Source organism: Mandrillus leucophaeus, unplaced genomic scaffold, assembly GCF_000951045.1.
Source record: "Mandrillus leucophaeus isolate KB7577 unplaced genomic scaffold, Mleu.le_1.0 Scaffold110, whole genome shotgun sequence".
In the NCBI taxonomy this organism is placed as follows: domain Eukaryota; kingdom Metazoa; phylum Chordata; class Mammalia; order Primates; family Cercopithecidae; genus Mandrillus; species Mandrillus leucophaeus.
The window spans coordinates 3,881,483-3,904,989 of NW_012099210.1; the positions used below are offsets into that span (position 1 = coordinate 3,881,483).

Sequence of the window (23,507 nt, forward strand, 5' to 3'; positions counted from 1 at the left end):
TGTTTTGAGAGCACATTAGAGAAATGATTGTTGTTGTTACTTTATTTTTTAAAAATTTGGCATTTTTAAATTACAAGCACTGGTGTCCTTAATCCTTTGGTTCCCTGAACTGTCCATTTCCTCAGGACCAGTGATGAGCAGGCTCTCTCTAGTCTAGCATTGCTGGTTTATTGTTATTCTTAGCAGCCTATACGTGCAGCGAGCTGAGTAAATCATACTCATCAATTCATTATCAGTCCATGAACAGCTCTCTCCTACTTTATTTTTATTTTGCTCCTTCATCCCAGCGCTAACCCCTTATCCCCAAACCAGTGTCAACAGGCACATACTCTTCAGTGGGTTAGGTGTATATCCTGGGGTATCTGTGATCTTCTAAAAATACTCAGGATTTTAAAATATATGTTTGCGTTTCAAATTTACATAAATTGCATTATTTCAGTTTTTAGCATAGTCTTTTCAATTGCCTGCCATAGATCACAAGCAAATTAGTCTGACACTATGACCTCTCCCCCTCACCCCACCCATCCACTTCCCTCCAAAGAATCATCACCTGTTGGGCAGCATAGTTGGCAGCCCTCAGCCTGCTTTGTGCCATTCAAGAGTGGCAAGCATGTCTAGACTCCCTGGAAATATTATCTTTCAGCTCTCTTTTGGCAAGTGTAAACTTTTTGCTGGATTATGTCAACAGATATACATGTTTCTCATCCCCATAGAAATAGATTGGTGCTGGTATTTCCTTCGGATTTCTCCAGGCAAGGAACATAAAGACTATCTCTTTGCTCATTAAAACTTTTGCTCATTAAAAATGTTTGACGGCTCTTGATTCTCAGGGGTGAGACTGGTGACATACATAGACTGTCAGCGGCTATTTTGGATTTTGTGCTTTCAGGCATGTCTTTGCTCTTGGATGAGCCCCTTGTGGTTTTCAAAGGAACTAGCAAGTCAATTATAAATAGAAGGCTGTGTCTGTGTGTCTGCATGCACTTACTCTGTGGGACGAGGCACCCACATTACAGTGGGCAGTGAACTATTTTTCCACTTCTTTGAAGAGGGAAGAAGAAAGATTAAGAATGCTTTTCTCTTTTTGAGATAACCCACATCTCTACACACACCCACACAAATCTGTGTAAATGAACTTGACATTTTCAAAGACCTTACCTTAAGGTCTCCTCTGGAAAGCACAGCCACCCGACCTGTTATTTTAAGAAAGAAGCATTTATCTCACAGACCCACTACTGAGGGTTCAGGGATTAGAAGGCAGCCTCTATGTGCCATAGACCTTTGGAGGGAGCTCTGAAAACGGAATTTCCTTATATGAGCAGTGCTTTGGCAAAAGAGGTCTCAGCTAACTAATCAGTGGCCTCTAGGACTTGGCTGTTTACATTTTATCCTCTCTTTCCTTCCCCACTAGTAGAAACTGTGGGACCAGCAAGTCTAAACTAATCATACTGACAAGGGAAGAGAAAAGAGTAATGTGAAAATGAAACTGCAAATAAGTATTCTCAGAAAGAGACAGTTAAGTGGAGTGATTAGGTGCGCTTCCCTGATCATCCGTTTCTGCCTCTTTCCATTGCACCTTGAACTTCCCACGTGTGTGTTCTTCCAGTGGTCCCACCTGTCACCTTACTGTTCAAACATTATTTGGTTCTCTTTGACTCCTTGTGTCCTCACTCTTCATATTTGGCACCATTTTTTTTTTTTTCTGTCAGCCAAAAATTCTTAAGCAGCTATTAATTCCCACTATAATCTATGTAAACTTTAGTGTAACCACTATTGAAAAAGTTAGTCTAGGTATCTAGCTGGAAATATTGGTACCATGGATTGTAATTACAGATTGTGCAGCCCTGCAAACTCTTATTATATTACAGGTTGAACATCCCGAATCTCAAAACCTGACATTTGAACTGCTCCAGAATCCAGACCTTTTTGAGCATTGACCCAATGCTCAATAGAATGCTCATTGAAGCATTTTGAATTTTGGATTTTTGGATATGAGATGCTCAGCCGGGATAGATGCAACTATTCCCCAATCCAGAACATTTTTAAATTTGAAACGTTTCTGGTCCCAAACATTTTAAGTAAGGGATACTCAGTTTGTGGTATATTTCTGCATGTAGCTGCAAGAATGTCAGCATTCCTTGTTTTACTAGTTGATGGGGATTTGTACAGAGCTAGCAAGAATTGGTATTAATAGCTGCCATGTATTTAGGAGCGGTTTTTTTTTTTGAATAGAATAGAAGTGATAAACATTATGTTCCAGTAAAACATTTTATTTTGATGCAATAACTGGGATCTGAGAGCCAATCGAGATGAAGGTTATATGAACACCACAGGGGAGAGGCTCATTTTCAGAAGTCTGTGGACAGATGATAGCCGGTCTTTGCCCTAATATGATCTAAGAGGGTGCACAGCTTATATAAATGAATCGCTATGTTGAGAGGCAATTATTATTTGTTGGTTGGTTAGGTGACAAGATCACAGAATGTGGACCTCATGGTTGATGGTGATGCTTAACTTGACTTTCTGTTCAATAGAAGTGTTTGGAATGGTCATTCCCTCATTGAAGGCGAAACTCATACAGTAATTCTTTTTTTTTTTTTCCCTTCCTTTCTCTCCCTTGCAGATGAGAAGCCCAAGGTCAACCCCAAACTCTACATGTGTGTGTGTGAAGGTCTCTCCTGCGGTAATGAGGACCACTGTGAAGGCCAGCAGTGCTTTTCCTCACTGAGCATCAACGATGGCTTCCACGTCTACCAGAAAGGCTGCTTCCAGGTTTATGAGCAGGGAAAGATGACCTGTAAGACCCCGCCGTCCCCTGGCCAAGCCGTGGAGTGCTGCCAAGGGGACTGGTGTAATAGGAACATCACGGCCCAGCTGCCCACTAAAGGTTCCCGTAGACTTTTCTGTTTCTAGATCAAGGGGTTTTGTTAGTGTTGTCCTGAGTCTGTGTGGGTTAAAGATCTTAGTAGCTATGATGCATTCCACCTACATTTTGAATCAGAGTCAAAGAGCTAAAAGGAAGGTAGCCCTGGGTGAAGAAGAGAAAGGACCAGCCTTTTGGCATCTAAAAGAAGGATGGGCCTTTTGGGGGAATGTAAGCAAGATGATGTCCATCTTGGGGACAGCTTGGCTGACCAGTTAGCTCTCTCTTGGTTGCTGTGACTCAGGTGAACAGCTCCCAGTACCTTTTTAGGTTACTGACCTCTGATGTCATTCATAATTTCTGAAACAATTCTGTTAGTAAATACTCATCTCTATGTCAAGTGTGTAGGGAGGAAAATGGAACGGACTGATGACTGAGTGGAATGCCTTTACTGTTTTATGAGGAAGGAGACAAAAGAAGGCTCACTGATCTGTTCTCCCATATCTGATGCCCAGTGACCCTATCACTGAAACTGGAAGCAGGATGAGATTTCACACAAACCCTGTAGTTTATGTGGAATCTTCTCTCTACCACCAGTACAGATTGCATATGCTAAGAAAACCAGTCCACCTCTGAAACTGTTTCCCTATTAAATGAGCCCTAAGTTGCAATCTTAAAGTCTCTGCAAACATTAATGTAGACTCATTCTAAGCCAAATTTATTCTCTTACCATATAGTACATTTTTAATAGGTTTAGTTATTTAATTTTGTACTCAGAAAAAAGAAAGAAACCAAAAAGTGGAGGAGAGGTAACAAGGAGCATCCAAAACTAGAAATGTCAGCCAGCAAGGAAGGAGGCAGAAGAACAAAAAAGCTGATGCAAGATCATGTTCTAGTAATTTTGAAGTTATGGTGATGACTTGAAGGCATATGGAAAAGGTTAAATTCTGACAAGCAAATAGGACTGAATAATCAAAGAGGGTTTTAAAAGAGATCAAGTATTTACATGGTTAAAACTAAAAGGTTCTTGATGGAATAAAATTTACTGTTATATTTTGTGAGTTAAATTTTTATTAATTGGGTGAATAGACATGAACAAATGTCTGAATTCATACAAAAATTATACCAACAGTGTGAAGTTTCTCATCTGCAGATTACTCTGCTAGACCTTGAGTTTTAATAGAAGATTTTTTTTTTTTTTTTTTTTAGTTTAAGGACATTCTAATCTGATTAGGGTGGCCACAGTATTTATAGTTCCATGTTGCATTTTGTTAGTTTTACACTTTCTCATATGAATGACATATGCCATGGAGTATGATGTATGTCAAGCTGTTGATTAGTTGGTCTTGGAAAGTTAAATAAATATGTAAGGGAAGTTAGGCTTGTGATTGGATGGCTGAAGAGACCAGTAATATGGAAATGGGTAAGGCCTGTGTAGGGAAGAACAGGACCTGATGACATAATGTAATGAAGAGGTCTGAACCAAGGGAGTGAATCAGTGATGAATGTCTGAATAAGTGAGTAAACAATGAGAGGAATGAGTGGGTTCCTAGGCAGAAATTGTGATGTGAAAAAATGAATGAGAAATCAGTAGTAGACACCCAGGATATGTGAAAGACAGAGACCACAGATGGGTAATTTGGTTTTAGCTCAGGTAGCCCTTTCTCTTAAGGATAGTACAGTATCTGTAAGAGCTTGATGGTGAAACATACCGAATCCAAGTTAATAAGAGTAATGTCAAAGATTTGTACAGTACTTTATATTTTAAAAGCACTCTCACATTCATGCATTAATACAATTGATCTCAGTGGAATTTTTTTCAAGTTCTAGTTGTGTCTAATTGAATGATGGTTAAAATGTCTGGGCCATTGGCCAGGTATTAGGAAGTGTTTTAGTTTTAATACTTCGTGAGTTGTGAGACTGTGTGGTCAGAATCAGGAGCCACTTGTTAGGATATTGGTTATGTTAATAATAAGTAAGCAGTGATCCTTACAACCAATTCCCCTTTTCCCCCACAACTCCAGGAAAATCCTTCCCTGGAACACAGAATTTCCACTTGGAGGTCGGCCTCATTATTCTCTCTGTAGTGTTCGCAGTATGTCTTTTAGCCTGCCTGCTGGGAGTTGCTCTCCGAAAATTTAAAAGGCGCAACCAAGAACGCCTCAATCCCCGAGATGTGGAGTATGGTACCATTGAAGGGCTCATCACCACCAATGTTGGAGACAGCACTTTAGCAGTAAGTCATGACCCCACAGGGAATCCAAAGCATAAGGAAGATGTCTGGAGACATGTTCTTATTTCGAGCATGAAACACTAACCAGTAATGAGTGACTGAACAGTGTACACACATGCTGTTGGTTACTTATGTCCTAAACAAGCACATGCTGGTACCTGTGTAGTCTTCCCATATCATAACAGCCATTTTAGACAGACATTTAAATAAGGGATGGGATTTATTTTAGTAGTGTTGGTAGTTAGTTACTTTTCTCTGAGGAGTAAAGCAAAAAAGAATGGTTGCCTACAATTTTGGAGGGTTGGAATTTGTGGTCTTCAGGTACTCTATTTTTAGCCATAAAAGTGCTCTTTGAAAAAGGCACCTTTTGCTTAATATTAAAAATTAATTTCCTTTCTAGATTATTTCAACACCCTGTAATTTAAGGCTTAAAAACTTGACATCCCAAAAAAGCAGCTTTTAAATTTTGTATGCTCCTGTGGTGCCCCCTTGTGGAGTGCAGTCATTTGGTTAAACCGGTGTTGTCCAATAGAAGCATGTGCATCACCTATGTAATTTAAAATTTTCAAATAGCCACCTTAAAAACAAATGAAAAAACTCAAAAAGTTTCTTAAAAGTAGAATTAATTTTAACAGATATTCAACCAAATATATACCATTTTTGTCATTTCAATGTGTAATTAAAAAATTATTAATGTAAATTTTACATTCTTTCTGCTTTTGAAGTAAGTTTTCAAAATCTTGTGTGTATTTTACACCTATAGCATATATCAATTCACACCAACCACAGTTTCCTTGCTCATGGCAATGTGTGGCTAGTGACTTACTCAATGGACTGCACAGTGTTATAAACCATTGTATTTATACATTAAAAAATTATTCTTTTGCATATTTTTAAATGATAAAATCACATTAAAAAGTGACTGTCTCCTTTTATTTACCTTTTAAAATTGCTTACCAAGCGTTCATTTTAAAGACGCTTTGAACTTTAAGTGGGGAAAGGGTATCACTTGCTCTAAATAGAAGGTTATCATAAAGTGCAAAAGAAAAAATAATAGCATTCTATATGGATATTATGCTGAGTCTGATGCTTACTTTGAAAAAATTTGAGATTTGTGGGTGTTAAGAGAGTGCAAGAGACATGCCAATACCAATTCGAGACTCTCTCCTTGTCACAATCTGATGAATTGAAAGGCAATCAAAGTAATAACTTTCTAATGTGATTCAGTGTTACTTAATGCCATTGCCCATGCGTATTTAAAATCATTTTGCAATAAGTCTTGTTCTGCTAGACAACAAGCTTCAAAGTGTCTGACAGTTCGGCAGTTACACTTGCCCTGCAGCTCCCCTTATACTGGAGAAGACTTCCCCTCACCATTGGCCATCTGGGTAGCACAGATGCTATACCTGGACAATTGCAGGACCCACCTTTGGTAGGTTGTCACAAACATTTGGTAGTGCCTGATATGGGCTGGGAAACATCCCATTCTACCACCTGCCCCATCACTGGGCCACTTTTTGGTATGTAAAAGGGGGAAGTAACCTTCTGTAGCTTCCATTTACCTACTGTTTAAACTGTGGCACAGTGGAACTGGGGAAAGAGAATGCAGTATAAGGACATTTCATTTCAAAAAGTAGAGAAATACAATTTTTTTTGTTAGCTATATACTTAGAAGTCTATTTCAAGCTTTAAGGGAAATTAAATGAGTTTATTGAGTTAGTAGCAAGAAGATGTGAGGATGAATCCTGACAAAGCTTTAGCAAAGCAAGATTCTAAAATAGGTTAGTTAGAACTTCATTCCTCAGAGCTGCTAACATAACTAATTACCAAGGGCAATAATAGGAATATCTGGTATAAATTACTGTTTAAATAGCTTTTAGAATTTTGAGAGAGGAATGGAGCATATGCCAAAATAGTCCTTTAAACTCAACCATGTCATGTGACAGTGTATCACGATATCATAACACAATAAAGAACACTATTGCAAACAAGTTGTGATTATTGGTCTACATACTTGCTTATTTAAGCAATATGCTCATTTGCATGTTTCAACAAAGCATACCTTTACTAAGCTGCACATCTGCATTGAAAAACGAGCCTTGGCCATGCATGGTGACTCACGCCTGTAGTTCCAGCACTTTGGGAGGCCAAGGGGGAAGATCACTTGAGACCAGGGGTTTGAGACCAGGGGTTCGAGACCAGCCTGGGCAATATAGTGAGACTCTGTCTTGAATTAAAGAAAAGAAAAGAACAAAAAGAAGGCTTGGCATCTGAGAGTTGAGATATATGTTTGTTAGTCTTGGGTTGATTATTTATTTTTCCTTCCTTAGGTCTATGAACAGGGTTTAGAAGCAGGATCATACATTATGAAAAAAATAACACATTAGTTTAATTTTCAGAATTATTCTTCTCAAAAAAGAATGAATGAATAAGGAGAAAAAAGAACCGCAAGAGAGAAAATGGTTAGGGAGATATGAAACTCTGCTTCATCTACACTCATTTTCTTGTTGATTATCCCTTTTGTGGTTTTTAAGGGTTCTAAATTTCTTCCGTTGGATGTTCAGCTTTTGGTAATTTTGCCGATCAACAGTACTTCACAGTGGTGCTCAGAGGAAGTGAAAGAAGATGAAATTCATACAAATCAATGTATTGCTTTAGTAGGCCAGCCAAAATGTTTGGGAAAGGATGAGCTTTGGGAAATATTAACTCAATATTACTGCAACCCTACCTTTATCACCCATTGGCACAATATTGTTTATTACAAATAACCTGTGCCTGATACCTGCTTCTTGGCTTATGTTGAGAGTAAGAAGGAAAACTTTATCAATGAACTAACTGGGAATCTTTTTGCCAACACCTTCATTTGTAGACATTAACTTGGGGCACTGGTTTTATGTTTTCAATGAAAGCTTTATTTGTTTTCTTCTCTGATTTGTGAGTGATTCACATTAAGAAATGACAAGTAAGTGTTAATATAGTTTTGCTCCTCACCTACCTAAAAGGAAACCTCCAACCAGGCAGCCCATTGCTGCCTGAGCTTACCAATTTAATGATCCACATGGTCATTGGAGTCTTTTCGTTACAAATCACATTAGAGTTGTTTGTTCCTTATTCCTAGTTTGTTTGTTCCTAATTAGAGTTCCTTAGTTGGTATGGCAACTAAAGTGAATCATTTGACAGATACTTAGTGAGAATAGCAGAATATGGTAAATTATACCCAGTTCTTGAAGTTGAAGGGACGTCCCCCCCTCTTTCTCTTCCACCTGCTATACTCTCTACTGCTTCTCTTGTGCTCATCTCTGCTTCTTGGGCTTTCTGATTTACACCTTCAACTTTGTCTGCTCAGCTTCTTTCATTATATATTTTATTTGGAAACTCTGCATATAAGAAAGGACTACTTATCCTTTGGGAAAACCTATCATATATTAGGTGAAGTGCTAGCTTCTAGTATTCCGAAGAAATAAAACCAGTCCTGGCCAGGTGCGGTGGCTCATGCCTTTAATCCCAGCACTTTGGAAGGCCAAGGCAGGCAGATCACCTGAGGTCAGGAGTTCAAGACCAGCCTGACCAACATGGAGTAATGCCGTCTCTACTAAAAATACAAAATTAGCCGGGCGTTGTGGCACATGCCTGTAATCCCAGCTGCTCGGGAGGCTGAGGCAGGAGAATAACTTGAACCTGGGAGGCGGAGATTGCAGTGAGCTGAGATCGTACCTTTGCACTCTAGCCTGGGCAACAAGAGTGAAACTCCGTCTCAGAAAAAAAAAAAAAGAAATAAAACCAGTCCTTCTTCCTTCTTCCAGAGGAGCTTTACATGCACACTAACAGGCCATGTGTCCCGGATTGCTGCCCTTCATGTGAGTTACAATGTCATGCATGCTAATGTTCCAAAGTGGGAGCTATATTGGTCAATTGTTTCTTTTCCCCCTTGTCTTAAACCACAGGATTTATTGGATCATTCGTGTACATCAGGAAGTGGCTCTGGTCTTCCTTTTCTGGTACAAAGAACAGTGGCTCGCCAGATTACACTGTTGGAGTGTGTCGGTAATTCTTTTTTTTCCTTTCTTTGTGGGTAATATGCAGTGTGAGTTGTGTTTTTGAAGTAAAAGATGGAACTTGGAAAATCTGCTCTTTGTTACCAGTTGTTTCCTTATTAAACTTATGTGATGTGGTCTCTATTCTGTATGACTCATGTTGGAGCACCTGAACTTGTTTAAGCTCTTATCAAAGGAGTCCATCACTAATGAGTACACAGAACACCTTGTCAAAAGCTTTCAATTGTAAGTGGACCCTTTGGGATGGTGAGAGAATGCCTAAGAAATGAATTGATACAGTTGCTCCTTACCATAGGTATTGGATAATCTGAAGTAAGTAGGCTTTTGGACAATAAACTTGTTTATTGAAATTCTTTAATTCCTCTCATTCTTTTGTTCTTTTTGATGGGAATAATTAATGAAAATAATTAATGAAACCAATTCTAGCAAAGGGATCTTTATAACTCCTTTATTTAAATATGAGCTATATACATTTCTCCATGACCTCTCACATTTTCCCCATACATGAACATATTTGTATGTGGACATAATCATGTTGTACATATAATTTATGTCCCTTTTTTCAGTTTTAAGCTCATGGACATTTCATGTGTTTGTACACATCACAAATACTTTTGAAGATTATGTAGCAGTCCATGAAATGACAGTGTCACTATAACTATACTGCTTGAAAAAGATTTTGCACACATTACTTCTTTCTTTTGAGTTCTCAGAAAAAAATTCCCAGGAATTGGGGGTTCCTGGGTCAAAATTTGTAAATTTTTTAAATAGCTTGTTTTATATGCTGCTGATTGGCTCTCTAGGAAGATGGTACAAAGTACCAATTTCCTGATTTTTGTTAGCTTTGCTTTTATGTGGCAGGTATTTGCAAGTTCCATAATCATTTCCCTAACTTTCTCTTTTAGACGGCTTGCAGGGATGGCTGCCGTAGCAATCTTGGGTTGGCAACATCTCCACACCCTCTTCCTAGTGCTCATGGTTTCCGAGGGCTGGATTTGGCAGTTCCTGCCATTGCATCTTTTGCTTTTGGGAGGTGACCTCTAAGCTGCCCCCATCACTTGGCTGCTGTTCTCCAGATTTTCTTCTTGTTTTCTTGGAAAGAGGGACACCCCCAATCTGAGTAGTAGAAAGGGGGAAGGGCAGAGGTAGGAAGAGCAGTGGCTACCACCCTAAGGCACAGGAGTAACCAGAGGAGCTTATTTGTCCTTTCTCTAGGTCTATAGCTATTGTCACTGTTTCCCACTTCTTGCTTCTCCTCCACGGCAGATTGTGAGCAGAGAAAATAAAGATGGAAAAGCCCCAAATGAGCTCATTAATTTCAACCAGAGTTGTCCTCTTGTACAACTAGTATCTTACTTGATTAGGAACAAAATTATCTGGATAGTGGTGGGAAGACATTGAGGGGGTACACTTCCCTGCCTCATCTCCCCTGTCTACTATTCCATGCAAGCTATCGCAAGATTAGTCTTCAGAGATTGGCTCCAGAGTCCAAATGGCAAAAGAGTAATGCACCTTTAAAATATGTAGTTTCTGGTTCTATAGATACTCCTCAGCATTTTTTTTGAAACAGTATAAATATCATTGTTGCGTTCTCTTGGGTTAGCACTAAAGACTTTAATAAAAGCAGTGCCTTCATTAGCTTGTAGTTAGTGTGTTCATGCGGTACAGGTTTTAGTAAAAATATACGTGATGAACTGCATGGATGGTGTATTATTTTTGGTTCAAAAACATGGGAAGTTGGGGTAGGGGAGTCATTTCTGGATGATGATCAGTGAAACTACAACTTTCAGGTGCCTTAAGGGAGGCTTTTTGTGGGGCTCCATGGCCAGGGTTTTGGGGCAGCTCTGCTTTTGTTTTAGGGGCTTCTGCATAATGATGAGTTTGCAAAAAGCATTTAACAACTTAAAAGCATTTGAAAACCATTGAAAAATATTTCAGTTTTAATTTACCTACCTCGACATTCATCTCCTGTTTTCTTTAAAACATCAACCAAAAAAAGGATATGAGGTAATTTTATGTCCACAATTCCCTGGGATATTTTGCTGTCATCCCTAATGTCAGAATGAGGACAAAGGGAAAATAAGGATACAAAATAGAACCAAAGATAGGAAAAGGTTAGCATATCGTTTTCTGGCAGCCAGTATTGGTAGTATCTTAGCACTAGCCCTCATCTTGAGCTGTAAATGCTGGGCAAATTGTTATGACTTTATTAAAAGGAATCCTGTACTAAATTATATTTGTGTGACCCAACAGTGTTCCACAGTGAGCACTTGTTAGCCACATTCAACATCCTTTTGGGTTAGTTGTTGGTATTTAATAGGGACATTATTTTCTTGTCGGGTAATCTAGATTTAGTAGTTGTGATTATGATTCAGGTGTGTCTCCTGGACAGACCTGCTTCTCTCTCCATGTTTGGGTTTTCAGTGGCTTAGTGTTCTAGCAAATAACTGTATTCCTGTATATGCAGGTGGTGCTGCAGCTGCTTATTAGAAGCTGTGTGATTCCAGCAGCCACTTGCCTGGGTAGAAAGCCCCACTGCCCTCCAAGTTATATCTCTTGCCTTGTTATCTAGGCTGATTATACCCCTTGTTGATCCTCATAGTCTTGTGGTAATTACCTCCTCCTCCAACCTCCCTGATCACCCCTACCTATAATTAAAGAGAAGAATGGAAGAAGGAGCATGTAGCTGACAAGCTGACAAGTGTGTTGCTGCTGCAAGAGGGGGCTGTGCACCAAACAGATTAGATCATAAGTAGAGTTGCCACGTTTTCCAAAATGTATTCTCCAAGTAGCCTTTTCAGTGTAGCCCATTTGTAGCATCACAGGAGCTGTCTGACAAACAAATACCCATGACCAGTATCAGAAGAAGTCAGAACTGTTCTGGGATTATGTATTTAAGACTTTGCAAATCCTCTTTTTTGAAATACATCTTCTGCCAAGAAATCTTTATGGATGGCAGTGGCTGCTTGTCGATCTCCTGCACAGCATTGTGTTTTGGTTTGTTTTTGTTTTTTAATCCTTCGAACACACATTTTAAACTTAATTGTTCTCCTTTGTGGAAAAAATGCATATCTAAATTCACCAATTTGGACAGTGCCTATGTTGATCCTGTGTGAAGGGAAGGAACCAAGGAAGGAATTCAGTTTACTGATGTGTACTTTTTTGGCTTTCAGAACACAATTGAAATTTAATAGTCTATACCATTTCATAAGTTTTACTTTCAAGTGTTTTAAAAGTCATATGCATTTTATACCTTTCAACAGAGGAGTTTAAATGTAAACTGAGTAATTAGCAGCTAATTATACAATGCAGATACAGAAGGCAGTTTGTTATCACAATATGGTAGATGGGAGGGGCAGCTTCCACCTTCTTTTGTATGTCTTTATAGGCCAAAAAAAATAAATAAATAAAAAATAAAAAGTAAAGGTTGTGATATTTATATTCCCAAGCTGAGTTTCTCCAGTAAGCAATGGGAGGGATTAAGAGTTGCAGGCACTAAATTAATTGGCTTATTCTTAATGATGGGCTGGCCACCTCCAAAATGCCTACTGTTCTGTGTCACCTATGTTTTGTTTTCCATAGGGAAAGGCAGGTATGGTGAGGTGTGGAGGGGCAGCTGGCAAGGGGAGAATGTTGCCGTGAAGATATTCTCCTCCCGAGATGAGAAGTCATGGTTCAGGGAAACGGAATTGTACAACACTGTGATGCTGAGGCATGAAAATATCTTAGGTAAGTACAAGGATAACCCCCTCGTTAATTGTATCTAGGGAGAAATAATTGTCCGCCTTTGCTCTCTCTGTTTTGGTGAATGTGAATTTGAGAGTGTCTCCTAAAAAGCAATATAGGGATCCTTAGCATTTATATGCTATTTAATTTTCTCAAACACCAATTTCTTATTTAAATCTGCAAATAAGTTTAAGACTCTCTGGATGATGAAAAGGAAATCCACTAGTGCTAATTCTTATTCCTACATCTGCAGATTGTTATTTAAATAACAAAAATTTGCCCCATATTGTTCACTTCAAGGCTCATTGGTTGTTCTACTTACCCCACCCTTTTTGAATATTTATTACTTGAATCAAACTAAGAAAGATCTTTGGACTATTTCCTAGAGATTCACAGCTCCCAGGGATATCGTAATTAAATGCACATTCCCTCAAACTAGGCATCATTTTTAAAACCCAGATTTGCAGAGGGATTCAGGATACATTTTAATTTAGAAACTAAAGCTTAGCAACATTTGTGAAATATGTAAAGTGCCCGTTGAAATACTGCTATGGCAGTATAAAGGGTGAGCACACTCCTTAGGCCCATTGACTTCTATATTTTTGAAAAGTTTCTCCAAATGTGTTTATACTGATACATGTATGGTGAATGCTGCCTGGAATGCTTCTTCAATAGTGGATATAAAGTTTATATAGAATTTAACTCTGTATAGAATAGTGTTGGCCACCTTATGGCTATTGGATTAGGTCTGGCTCATAGGAAGGCCATTGCCAAAATTTATTTCTATTTTAGCACTGCCAATTTAGTATTTAAATGAGTCAAGTTGTCTGCAAATAATGATTTGACAGTTGTCCAAAGCTTCAAAGCTTTGCTTCCGTGGTGTGGTGGTGATGTTCCATCTCAAAATTGTTTCAGTTTCTGTAGTTGATTTCTCACTTTTGCTTACCCATCGGGTCCTAGTCATCACTTAATCCTCCTCACCTCAGCTGTCAGCTTTCCCTTTCCAATTCATCTCTCCACTTGGAGTTGTCTTCCATTGGGGAGCAGAGATAATTCTGTTCAGTGTCTTTGGTGGCTCCCACATTTCCTGCAACACTTGTGACTGGTATTCAAGACTCCCTGGTTTGGGGCTCCAAGGGATCACTTAACCATCCTTTACAAGTATACCCCATTCTGTTACTACGAATACTGACCATTCTTTGAGCTCGCCGCAAACATTTAGGTCTCATTGCCCTTCCTCAGGTCGCTCTTGATCACTCACTATCCCTTTCACATCCTCCAACCATTCCTTCCTCCGTCAAAACCTCTTGGCCCCCTTTAGTTTTGCCCTGTGGAATTAATTGTGCTTTTCTGCATTCCCTCACTTTGTACCTCTGTTCTAACTCTTACCACACACTGCCTTGTGTTGCCGTTAAATGTCTGTGTAACAAGAATAGCAACAGTCGTGACAACAAACATGTAATGGATCATTACTACGCGGTAACCACGGGTGCATTATGTGCATTTTGTTATGAATCTTCACCATGACCATAAGAGAATAGATACTCTCATTTTCCCAGTTTTAAATGTTGGGGTAACCAGTATATAGAGAGAGGTGAAATAGTGGAGGTGGGAATTACACCAGGCAGCCTCTTAACCACAGTTTTGTACTCAAAACACAAACATTCCATAAAAGTAATCTAGAATCATGAAGCAAACGAAGTTATATAATTCATGCTTAAGAGATAAACAGTTAAAAAAAAAACCTGATTATTTAAAAGTATTTTTTTCCTGATGGTCTAGAGCATAACTAATGGGACAGATAAAATTCTTCCCTAAGACCTAAGGGGCTTACTGAAGGTGAGATAATACAAATGTATTTGTTTATTATTTATTTATTTAATCAGAAGCTCCTTTTTCTTGGGGGAGGAAATCAGTAGAGGCTACACAGATATATAACAGTAATTTAATTTCTTTTGAGTGGTGCTGTTAGAGTTGGGGGTATTTTTTAAGAAAATCTAATATTAAAGATTAGTATTATTTGGTTCATAAACTGTTAAAGCAGAAACATTTTCTTTATTAAGAATAACTAATGTCCAAGAACACATTTTGATGTATATTTTGGCCAGCTAAGGGCTCCAAGAGAAGCAGCTTCAAGGGGAAAAAGCAGATTGGGGAGTAGGCAAGGAGTGGGAGACTCAGGGCTGGCCATGGGAATAGGCTTAGAGGAAGAGAGAGAAAGAAGTAGAGGGTGAAGGTGCTAAAATATTATTCAGTTTGCTTTGCATATGTCCCTCAGGCGAAAATGTGAAATTATTTTTTCTCTGAGTAGAAATCATTTGTTTGGGGACAGTATGGCGTAGTCAGTAAGAGTCTGGGTTCTAGAATCAGACCTACAGGAATCTAATATCAATGATGTGATCTACTTACTTCGTGTGGTTTTTGGAGGATTGCATATAAAATTCCAGGCACATAGTACTCAATAATTATTAACTGCTTCTGTTGTGGTTGCTGATGATGAAGATGATGATGATCAAATAGGGGACCTTTCTTGGCTCACAGAACCTTCCTATACAAGGTATCAGGACAGCTAGCACCAAATTCAGAGTTGATAGCAACTTAAATAGCTATGTGATCCTTGGCATCTCCCAGCAGCAACTTTATTATCTGTAAAATGAACATAATGATGTCTTTCTTACCAGCTTGTTGAGAAAAATCTCATGAGAAAATATATGTGAAAGTGACATAAATTTTATATAAAGTACTATGCAAGTATAAAGCATTTTAATGTATTTTCTCTTACATTTTCATAAGTCATTTAATTCTTCCTCAAGCCATATCCGTCTTAAATTTTTTTTTTTCTCACTTCTTTTTAAGTCCCAAACTTCACTGTCTACCAGCGTGGTTCATATATGTGAGAATAATCCTAGAAAGGCACCTCTGTAGCAGAAAAGGCAAGCACACGTCACAATTTATTTCATAAGTTAGAAAGTGCCCCTAACTTCCAGACAGTCTTCTGCATGCTCAAAAGTTCCCTCCAGATGTCTAGAAAAATCTTTTCCGGGCTGATAGCGATGGCTCACGCCTGTAATCCCAGCACTTTGAGAGGCCAAGGCGGGTGGATCACCTGAAGGTCAAGAGTTTGAGACCAGCCTGGCCAAAATGGGGAAACCTCATCTCTACTTAAAATATAAAAAATTAGCCAGGTGTGGTGGCGGGCCTCTGTAATCCCAGCTACTCAGAAGGCTGAGGCAGGAGGATCGCTTGAACCCAGGAGGCGGAGGTTACAGTGAGCCAAGATCACGCCATTGCACTCCAGCCTGGGCAACAAGAGTGAAACTTTGTCTCAAAAGAAAAAGAAAAATCTCCTCCAACCTCTTCATCCACATTTGTCAGTCTCTCACTTTACTTCAAGACCAGTTGAGTTGCTACTTCCTAATGGAAGCCTATTGTAACATCTAGTCTGAATTACTATAATTTCCTGCTCTGGGCTCACGTTGCCTTTTGAAGATATATATTATAGTACTTTTCACATTTTATTGTAACGTTTTCGTTTTTACACCTGTCTTCGGCCAACAAACAGTATCATCTTGGTTTTTCTGTGTGTGACTGACAGAGAGCATCATAAATGCTCATTATATTTGGTTGGTTTCTTTTTTTATTTTGTGAATCAGTCAATCGTTTAATGTAAACTCACCCCCTTTATTTTACATCTGAGCAGACATAGTCTAGGAAGCCTAATTGAGTTGCCCAGTATTACACAAGTAAATCACAGGCAGAGTCAGGACTAGAATACCATACTCAGGTTTTAGGTTTGGGTTCTTTTAGGATGGTTGATGAATGGCCTGTTCCTAAAATATCAACATGCTGAAGGGCTTGGCACTATCATTATGGGTGAGCACAAAGATATTATTGCTATCTGAATCTTAAGGAACGTAAAATATTCTTTAAAATATTGCTTATAATGAAATGAATATGAAATTTTCCTATTAGCAGTGCCCTTTTAAGGAATAAATGCTATTATTTTTCTCTGTTGATGCTTCTGTAAACCCCCTCTTAGGGCAATTGGTCAGTTTAATTACTTTTTGTTACAGATGACATTTACTGTGTAGGTTGCTGTTTCTAAATACTTAAAGTTATAATGTGGAATTCTCATGTGTATTAATTTTGTTCTTGGTCTCTTCAGGTTTCATTGCTTCAGATATGACATCAAGACACTCCAGTACCCAGCTGTGGTTAATTACACATTATCACGAAATGGGATCGTTGTACGACTATCTTCAGCTTACTACTCTGGATACAGTTAGCTGCCTTCGAATAGTGCTGTCCATAGCTAGTGGTCTTGCACATTTGCACATAGAGATATTTGGTACCCAAGGGAAACCAGCCATTGCCCATCGAGATTTAAAGAGCAAAAATATTCTGGTTAAGAAGAATGGACAGTGTTGCATAGCAGATTTGGGTAAATTTCTAAAAATATTTTTTTCATTACCAGTTTTACTTTTGTTTCCATGTTTAGCTGAGTTGCATCTCTCCCCCACAACATGTTATGCAAAATTTCAAACATGCAGAAAAGTTGAACATTTACAATGAACACCTTTATACCCACCACATAGATTCTCACATTAACATTTTACTATCCTTAAGCATTATTACGTATTTATTAATCTATTCATCTCCCCATCCATCAGTCCAACTCAACCTTTGATAGAATTCAAAGTAAATTGCAGACAAAGGAATTCTTTCTTCTGATGATTTCAGTGTGTACACTAGTAGATCGTTGACAAGAATGCATTATTTGCTTTTTCTTTTTTCAGGTAAAATTTATATACTGTGAGATACAGCAATTTTAAATACTGTCTGAGAGTTTTGACAAATGTTGTAAAACCCAAATCCCTGTTGAGATACAGAGTTTCCCATTACTCGTGACAGTTACCTCACTCTCATTTAGTCAGTCCCGGCCACACCCCACCTCAGAAGTAACCAGTACTTTTGAATTCTGATTTCACAAACCTTCACATAAAGTAGGTGCACAATAAATACTCTGTAGAATTAGTTTGTCTTAAAAGTGGTCTCTAAAATCATTCTATAACCCAGGCAAAAGAATCAAGTTAAGAAATAGGAAAATAATCCCCAATGGATTCACTCTTTTCCCTGTTAGGATAGCTCATTCTTATGGTGTTAGAGTAGTACTCAATGTAGTTTTAATTGCGTTATAAATAAGAGTATTTTCATGTATAGTGGCATTTTATATAAAACCATGTTCTTCCTGGATTCCTGGAATATTGACTGAATAATTGTACTAATGAGAACTGAATTGTAATAACTATATTCAATTCAGTGAACTATTCAGGGCCCTCTACTTGATTAAACATGGTTTATATGATATTCATATTATTGCAATTATTGTTAGACTGATAAAGGTTTAGACAAAAATAGCTTTAATTATGTAAATAACAATGTTTATTTTTGTTTGTTTTTAAACATAAGGGATTTGACATGTTAGGAAAATTTACTTCCTTTGAATCCTTTTAAAGTCTTTGCTTTTACATTGAGAAATTACAATGTTTCCCAAGCAGGAGAAGAAAGATTTTAGGATAAGCATTGAAAGAGCATGGTCCTAAAGTTTTTTGCAGGCATTTTTAGTTGTGGTGTAGAGGACTTTTATGGCTTATTCCATGGCTCTTAGAGCCAGGGTGATTTGGGTTTAAATTCTGGCTTTCTTAATTACTAACCCTGTATATTTGTGCAAGTCTATTTATCTATTTACCTGGCCCGAGTACTGACCCTGCTTTCACTCAGGGAGACAGGGACAGTGAGGGCGAAGGCAGGTGGGGTTGGGAGTTAGCCAAGAGGAACTCCAGGGTTTGACACTGTGCCCTGTACTTCACTTGAAAGGTTAGGAGTTCAAGACGAGCCTGGTGAACATAGTGAAACCCCGTCTCTACTAAAAATACAAAAAAAGAGAAAAAAAAAGTAGTCGAGCGTTGTGGCGCGTGCCTGGAATCCCAGCTACTGGGGAGGCTGAGGCAGGAGAATTACTTGAACCCAGGAGACAGAGGTTGCAGTGAGCTGAAGTCGTGCCATTGCACTCCAGCATGGGCGACAGAGCTAGACTACGTCTAAAAAAAAAAAAAAAGAAAAAAAAAAAACCAATGTGATTGTATATTACTCATATAACTAAAAAATAAGCCCACGTCACAGGATTCTGGTAAGGCCCAGAAATATTATAAATGTCTGGTAAATAATAAGGATTCAAGTTGGAGCTTCTGTTATAATCCAGTGGTCTGTGGAGGGTGGACAAATCGAGGTGGCTCTTGGTTTTGGTTTATGGGACTTGGTAGGGAAGGAGTTGAGGGGAACTTTGCAGTAAGTCCAGCTAATTAATTCTTCAACTACATTTCTTTTGGCTTATCCTTCCAATTAGATATATGGGTTTGTATAAAAATCTGTTAAGGAGTTATTATTCAGGATATGGTAAACAATGCGGTATAGGAAACAACTCTTATAAGACCATGATTTGTATATAACTTTTCAGTGTATACCTAGCAATTAAGGATCGCATATTAGAAATAGTGTTCTATGATTAATCCTGCAAAAAAGTCAGTATTCTATTGATTAATTGGTTGAGAGAGGATCTTATTCTGTTGCCCAGGCTGATCATAGGTCACTGCAGCCTCGATCTACTGGGTTTAAGCGATCTTCCTGCCTCAGCATTCCAAAATAGCTGGGACTCCAGATGTGCACCACAACGCCTCGCTAAGTACTTTTTGTTCTTAGTAGAAATGAGGTCTCACTATGTTGCTCCAGCTGATCTTGAACACCTAAGCTCAAGTGACAATCCCATCTTGGCCTCCCAAAATGTTGAGATTACAGATGTGAGCCACTGTGCCTCGCCTATTTTTCTAACTTTTTATTATTAAAAAATTCAAATGTTATAATGATCACTTAAATCCCAAACACCTAGGTTCAAAAATTGTTAAAACTTTGCCATGTTCGCTTTATCAATCTGTGGCTGTGTGTATATTTTTGCCAGTCCATTTGAAAGTAAAGTGTTACAGGCATCACAACACTTTACCCCTCAATACTTCAAAATCATCCCTATTTTTATGCTATCCCAAACTTGCAAAATACTTAAAAATGCATCTTCTTCATAATCAGTTTATCATATCTACAAATTATTGATAACTCTCTAGTATCATTTTATATTCATTTTCAGATATTTTCAGTTTTTTCAAAGAAGAACTCAGCCAAAGTTTACAAATTGCATCTGGTTGTTTTGTCATCTTTAGTGTAAAAATCACTTATTAGTAAGAAGAAATTACTTGTAAAATTTAGCAGCTTAAAACAACACAGATTTGTTATCTCACACAGTCCCTTCAGGGTCAGGAATCTTGGAATGACTTAGCAGTGTGGTTCTGGCTCAGGGTCTTATGGAGGTTGCAGTCATCTGAATGCTCAACCGGAGCTGGAGGTTCCAACTCCATGACGACACACTTACAGCCATGGTTGGCAGCAGGTCTCAGTTCCTTGCAGGGGGACCTCTCCACAGGGCTGCTTGAGTGGCTTCATAACATGGTGCATGGTGTGCTGAGAGGGACAAACAGGAAGCCTTTTATAATTTTATAATGTCTTTTATATTCGAATTGTGAAGATACGCACTGTCACTTCTGCCAGATTCTATTCAATAGTCCAACATACACTCAAAGAATGGGGAATTATGCCTCACCTGGAGATCCTAGCTGTGGTGGCTTTAAAATATGTCCACAAGGTCTTTGAAGCTTCTCCCATCTTCCGAATATCTCCATTTTCTATTTAACCTGCACCTTTTAAATATTCTGATATTTTGACTGTTTGGTTCTGGAAATGGTGGCGGGGCATACAGTAGTCCCCTCTTTTCCATGGGAAATACCTTCCAATACTCCCAGTGGATTCCTGAAACCCAGGATAGTACCAGATTCTATATATACTATGTTTTTTCCTGTTACATACCTACTACAGTTTAATTTATAAATTAGGTACAGTAAAAGATGAACAACAATAACAGAATAAAATGGAACAATGATAGCAGTATGCCATAATACAATTTATGTGAATATGGTCTCTCCCAACATCTTAATCGTACTGTACTCACCTGTTTTTGGACTGTAGTTGACTGTGGGTAACTGAAGGATAAGACGGGGACTATTGCATAGGATTTGGGAAATGTTCACAGTGTCCACAGAATCTTGGGGTTGATTATAAAAATAGGTGAAAGAGGAACACTGTCTATTTTAGTCTAATGCAATTGCCAGTGTCTCTGCTAATTATTAAGGATGAGATAAGGTGTGCTAGCTCCCTGATGTTATATGAAATTGTCATCCCGCACATTCAAAGCCGTGGAGTGGAAGGTGAAGCATTCTCTGTAGTCGGCTTGAGAGATCACCAAGGGATATTTGCATTGCAGTGGTTTACAGGGACTGCTTGCTCCAGTTTGGCACTTTTCATTACAACAAATGTTATAGGAATCATTTTCAGTCAGTCTGCGTATGCATCAATAACATAAAATCATCCACAAATACAGCATGCATGTATCTGTCTCCCCACTGGCCAGTGAAGAAAGCCTGTCTCCCTAATTGACTGAGGAATTCTGGAATGAGTCATGGTTTAAGAAAGCATTTGAAAGCCATTTAACCTTTCATTTAACCAGAGTTGTGCTTTCAACTGAGGTCCAGTTAAATGCTGTCTGTTTCCATGATTCTAGAGAAAGGCTTGTGGGTTTGGTCAGCATTATTGCTCAGATAAGCAGCTCTTCCTTTAGGAATAAAGCAGTGCTTATAGCAATCTGCCCTTTATGTAGTGATAAATTACTTTAAATGCTCTATCTCACACTGTTGGAAATTTGTGTTTGGAGACTAGTAAGAGCAGTGGTGGAGCTTGAGAGCTTTATTTGCTTCTTGTTAAGCCACTTAGAGGCTCACATTTAACATGTGAACCTGTTTTCCTGTGGACTTCAAACACTGGCCACGTTGGTTTAGTGCATTGGTTTACCATTTACCCAAAACTGTGTCTCTTTGAGGTTCATATATTAACCTAATAGCCTCAGAACGTTTCTGACATTTAGTCCCTTTTCTGCTCTCACCCCAGAAATAATCACAAAGGGCATTCTAGGGATTATTCTGAGTGTAATGCAACAGTGACCCTGAATCCACAAGAGGGCACTTTTGATTGGGGTTGGTTTAAAATCCTTCAGCAGCCCCTTATGAGAAAGGAAGTGGTTTGATTACATTGTTATCTTCTTCCTTTCAGGCCTGGCAGTCATGCATTCCCAGAGCACCAATCAGCTTGATGTGGGGAACAATCCCCGTGTGGGTACTAAGCGCTACATGGCCCCCGAAGTTCTAGATGAAACCATCCAGGTGGATTGTTTCGATTCTTACAAGAGGGTCGATATTTGGGCCTTTGGACTTGTTTTGTGGGAAGTAGCCAGGCGGATGGTGAGCAATGGTAGGTATCTAATCTAATATTGTCTTAATCCAAGCTCTCTTGATCCAGCTACCTTTAAAAGGACTGAAGGGACTATTGAAGTTCACATTGTTCTTTGAATCATACTTGTCAAGTTATAGGCATTCATATTTGATTTATGGCTGGTAGATGGAGTGTAATGACTTTTATGTTTGAAATACACCACAGTAAGTGATGGTTGAAACCAGTATTTCTGGAGAGACCAGCCATTCCTTGGTTTTTCTTTGGATTTGTTTCATATTTCTTTTCTTTTAAATTTTAAAAATTGATACATAATACTTGCATTTATGGAGTACATGTGATATTTTGATAAATGTATGTAATACGTAGTGCTCAAATCAGGGGATTTAGGCTGTACATCACCCTGAACATTTATCTTTGTGTTGGGAACATTCAAATAGTCTCTTCTAGCTATTTTGAAATATATAGTATATTATTGTCAACTATAGTCATGCTACTGTGCTGTTGAACATTAGAACCTATTTTTTCCATCCACCTCTATGTTTGTACCCATTAACCAATGTCTCTTCATCCCACTGCCATCCTCACCTGTATTCCCCAACCTTCTCAGCTTCTGGTAACTATCATTCTACTCTCTACTACCATGAGATCAACATTTTAGCTCCCATATGAGTGATAACTGAGTGTATTTGTCTTCCTGTGTCTGACAGATTTCATTTAACATAATGACCTCCAGTTCCATCCATGCTGCTGCAAATGACAGGCTTTCATTCTTTTTTGATGGCTGAATACTACTCTATTAGTGTATATTTACCACATTTTCTTTATCCGTTCATCCATTGATGGTCTCTTAGGTTGATTCCATATCTTGTATATTGTGAAGAGTGTTGCAATAAATATGGAAATGTAGATATCTCTTTGATATACTGATTTCCTTTGCTTTGGATAAATACCCAGTAGTGAGATTACAGGATCTTATGGTAGCTGTATTTTTAGTTTTTTGAGAAATCTCTATACTGTTTTCTATAATGACCCTATTCGTTTATATTCTCACCAATAGTGTGTAAGAGTTCACTTTTCTCTGCATTCTCACCAGCATTTGTTATTTTTTGTCTTTTTGATAGTAGTCATTCTAATTGGGGTAAGATGATATCTCATTGTAGTTTTGACTTGCATTTCTCTGATG

The 23,507-nt window shown here is 38.4% G+C and overlaps 1 protein-coding gene across 3 annotated transcripts in view; it reads left to right on the forward strand.

Annotated features, from left to right (window-relative positions):
- ACVR1 (activin A receptor, type I) overlaps positions 1 to 23,507 on the forward strand; it is a 141,049-nt gene that overhangs the window by 91,032 nt on the left and 26,510 nt on the right. For all 3 annotated transcript variants that reach the window (XM_011991805.1, XM_011991816.1, XM_011991810.1), the window contains 6 exons: positions 2,624 to 2,887; positions 4,888 to 5,099; positions 9,041 to 9,140; positions 12,734 to 12,880; positions 17,043 to 17,318; positions 22,145 to 22,342. In XM_011991805.1, the coding sequence (XP_011847195.1) occupies positions 2,624 to 2,887; positions 4,888 to 5,099; positions 9,041 to 9,140; positions 12,734 to 12,880; positions 17,043 to 17,318; positions 22,145 to 22,342 (1,197 nt within the window). The remainder of the gene's footprint in view (positions 1 to 2,623; positions 2,888 to 4,887; positions 5,100 to 9,040; positions 9,141 to 12,733; positions 12,881 to 17,042; positions 17,319 to 22,144; positions 22,343 to 23,507) is intronic.